This window comes from Lactuca virosa, chromosome 3 (genome assembly GCF_052849685.1).
Source record: "Lactuca virosa cultivar CGN04683 chromosome 3, Lactuca_virosa_CGN04683_v6, whole genome shotgun sequence".
In the NCBI taxonomy this organism is placed as follows: domain Eukaryota; kingdom Viridiplantae; phylum Streptophyta; class Magnoliopsida; order Asterales; family Asteraceae; genus Lactuca; species Lactuca virosa.
In genome coordinates, this window is record NC_136428.1 from 246,754,499 (window position 1) to 246,758,264 (window position 3,766).

Here is a 3,766-nt window from a genome sequence, read left to right on the forward strand (position 1 = left end):
TTACTCAATCTATTCCTTGGTATGCCGATATCGTTAACTTTTTGGTCACAAAAAGGTATCCCGACACATTCACACACGCTCAAAAAGATAAATTGAAAGTGATGCAAAATATTACATGTGGGATGAACCTGATTTGTGGAAACATTGTCCCGATCAAATCATTAGGCGATGTGTGCCCCAACAAGAACATCAATCCATTTTGCAATTTTGTCATGAATTTTCTTGTGGGGGACACTTCGGACCTAACCAAACTTTGAGAAATGTTCTTGAGTGTGGACTATTTTGGCTAACCATGTCACGCAATTTTTATTTGTTTTGTAAAAGCTGTGAACGGTGCCAAAGGATGGGAAGCATTTCACAAAAAAATCAAATGCCACAAAATCCAATCCTTATTTGTGATGTTTTTGACGTATGGGGGATTGATTTCATGGGCCCATTTCCCGTCTCATTTGGCAACGTTCATATTTTACTCGCGGTTGACTATGTCTCTAAAACGGTTATCGACTTTTTAAAATCTAATGTATTTGTGATATTTGGTGTGCCTAGGGCATTGATTAGTGATCGAGGGACACATTTCTACAACAAGCTCTGAACCGAAGCTAATTCTTTTCTTCCTTTAAGCGTCAAACTTCAGATTTGAAGGCCTTGACTGAGGAGGGTGGTAATTTGCTTCCAAAAAAATGGGTCATCTGATACAAAGTGAGGTTGATCTGGGTAGTTGGCTACCTTTTAGGTTGCATAAAAAAGGTACAACATGACACATCGCGTCTCAACCGCCTACCTCCCTCAAACGAACAGTCAAGCGGAAGTTTCAAATCGTGAGGTGAAGAGTATTCTTGAGAAAACAGTGAATCCGACAAGGAAGGATTGGAGTTTGAGGCTTGATGATGCCTTATGGGCCTATCGGACCACTTACAAGACCCCGATAGGAATGTCCCCATTTAGGTTGGTTTTTGGAAAGTCGTGCCATCTTCCCATCGAATTGGAGCACCGTGCATTTTGGGTGGTCAAACAATGTAATTTCAATATTGATGAGGCGGGAAGACATAGGAAGCTTCAAATCCAAGAGTTAGAAGAATTGAGAAATGACTCCTATGAAAACTCAAGGATTTATAAGGAGAAGAAGAAGCTCTTCCACGACAAGTCCATCACCCGGAAGCATTTTGAACCGGAGCATAGGGTCTTACTTTACCATTCACGATTGAAGTTATTTTCAGGCAAGCTAAGGTCAAGATGGATTGGGCCCTTTATTGTTATAAAGACCTTTGACCATGGGGCGGTGGAAATTCAAAGTGAAAAGACGAGACAAATTTTCAAAGTCAATGGGCACCGTTTGAAGCCATTCAATGAAGGTTTCAATGCTAATGTTCTTGAAATCTTCCATTTGGATGTCCCGAGGTGCTGAAGTAAGCAAGGAAGACATCTCGCCAAAGACGTTAAAGAATGACATTTCAATTCTTGAACCATAGAGAGGCCAAGAGGCTCGCGTGGATGGAAGCTTGAAGACTCACGCGGGCCGCACAGGGTCTTACGCGGCCAGTGTGCGACCCGTTCTCAAGCCGCATAGAAAATCCTCTCAACTTCGTTCAGCAACCGCGGCCAGTGTGTGACCCGCGTCCCACCCGCGTGGATCCTCGAAGACTTAGCTTATTTTTCATCGTACCAGCTCCCGCGGCCAGCCCACGGCCCAGGTCTTTCCCGCGTAAAGAATCAGAAGGATCAGTGAGATTCCGAGCAACTATACGCGGTCACCACGTGACCCGCGCCCTGCCCGCGTGTTGCGCATTGACCACATTTTTTGAATGTTGACTCGTTTTGAATTTTATTGACCATGATTTTAATGATTTGACCAACATTGACCGGTTTTGACTTCTCTTGACCAAGGATTAAAACACTCTAGAACTCATCTTCTTCATTCTAACACTAACAAATCCCACCATTTTCTCTCTAGAAGCTCAAGAGCACATAACCCACTTCTCACAAAAATCCGATTTCCCGGAGTTCTACCGGTCGGAATCTCGTGAAACCACTGCCATTATCTCCCATTTTCTAAGCTCTACAAACCCCACCCAAAATTCGGTCCGATCTGTGGCCGGAATTCCGGGCGCCACCACCACCCAACGCCGCCTTCTTTCGCTTTTTCCGGCCAACTCCGGCCACCGTTGAAGATTTCGAGCACGGGGTTTTTTCTTCTCTTCTCAAGGGCTTTCCAACCATACCAATCTTTCCCCAAAACCTCACTAAAAAATTTCGCCCGGTTCCAAGTACCGTCACTCTAGTCGCCGGAAAATCACCTTGAAGCTCATTTTTAGGGTCGTTCTAGCAATTCAAGCGTAAAACACGGAGCAAAATCATAAGCTTGGGGTGTGCCTTGGAGAATATATTTGGTGGTTCTAATTCCGCTTCCACAATCCGTCCCGGGTATAAGCAAATTGGGTACACTCGTTCCTTTGACTTGATTATTTACATCTTGAATACCCATTTGTTGTCGGAGTTGTGCTGCCAGCCTTGTGGTCTTTAGTGTGATTTGCAAATTATTATTTTCAAATTTTTGTCCCATGCCACAATGTCTAAGTGTGCCAAAAATGGACCTAGTTCATCTAAGGGTGGGTCGAAAAGCAAATCCAATTACCCCAATTTTGTTTGTTAAATCGTGAACACCGCAAAACATATGAATTTCTCGTTTCCAACAAGCGCAAAGTCAAATAAAAAAAGTTACTCCATAGAGAGTCTTTTGAAACTCTCGGAGTGCTAGAGGGAGTTTAACCACTATTTGACAACATTGGTTGGGGTCAGTTTCTTCATAATCGTGAAGCGACCTACGTTGAGCCGACCTTGGAATTCCTTTCGACGTTCCACATTGATGACGATACGAACACTGTCACCTTCCAAATGCTAGGTGATAATAGATCATTGCCATTTCGGGTCGTCAATGCTCTAATGGGTACCCTGGTGGACCACACTTACTCCCAACAGGATCCTTGGCCTGCAACCTTTAACGAACACCATTTTTGGCAACAAATCACTCACGAACCACGATATTCATCATCTTCCTCCAAGACTTCCTCAATCATTCATCCATGTTTACGTCTGGCCCACCGAGTTCTTACATGCACCATTTTTGCCCGCTCCGAAGTGGGTCAAATTTCCAAAGCTGAATTATTTTTTCTTTGGTGCATGAATCGTGAAAATGGACCCAACTCGGATTTTGCAACATTCTTCTTCACCAAATGTTACAATATCACAACCATGGACACCGGGGACATTTTTATTGGGGGATTGATCACCATCATTGCATCTCGGCCCCCGCTTCAACTTCATCTCTCCACCCTTCCATTTGAAAAAGCGACCGGGCCCTCTCGCCTTGACATCAACGCACTCCGACGGATGCAAATCATCCACGAATCAGTCGGTGGTCACATATGGAACCTTGATAATCAGCCATACCTCATTCTTCCTCACAAGTATGTAGGGTCTTTAGAACCAACCGACCCCGAACAATGAGTCATACCATCCGACTACCCTCCTCCTGTGGATTATGAAGATGACCATTTTCAGCCTCCACAACATTTTGACCAACCTCAATATCAAACACAGCAGCAGGGGGGACACGAGATCCCATCATATTTCCCCCTGCCTTCTTCGACCAGTTTGCCACAATGTTCTCCACCATTCAGCGCATCGATACTCAAACGCATGAGAACACCCGAGCCATCCAGGATGTGGTGGTCCGTGTTGATCGACTGGAGCATTCCTTCCCACCCAC

General features: G+C 44.6%; 1 protein-coding gene across 1 annotated transcript; it reads left to right on the plus strand.

Annotated features, from left to right (window-relative positions):
- Nucleotides 1–754: 754 nt before the first annotated feature.
- Nucleotides 755–1,405, plus strand: LOC145164505 (uncharacterized). Its single transcript, XM_079083218.1, has one exon. It carries the CDS (start codon nt 755–757, stop codon nt 1,403–1,405), a length of 651 nt encoding a protein of 216 aa, XP_078939344.1.
- The last annotated feature ends 2,361 nt before the right edge of the window (nt 1,406–3,766 follow it).

Coding starts and splice junctions, on each gene's coding strand:
- LOC145164505 (XM_079083218.1), top strand. CDS start 755: ATGACACATCGCGTCTCAACCGCCTACCTCCCTCAAACGAACAGTCAA.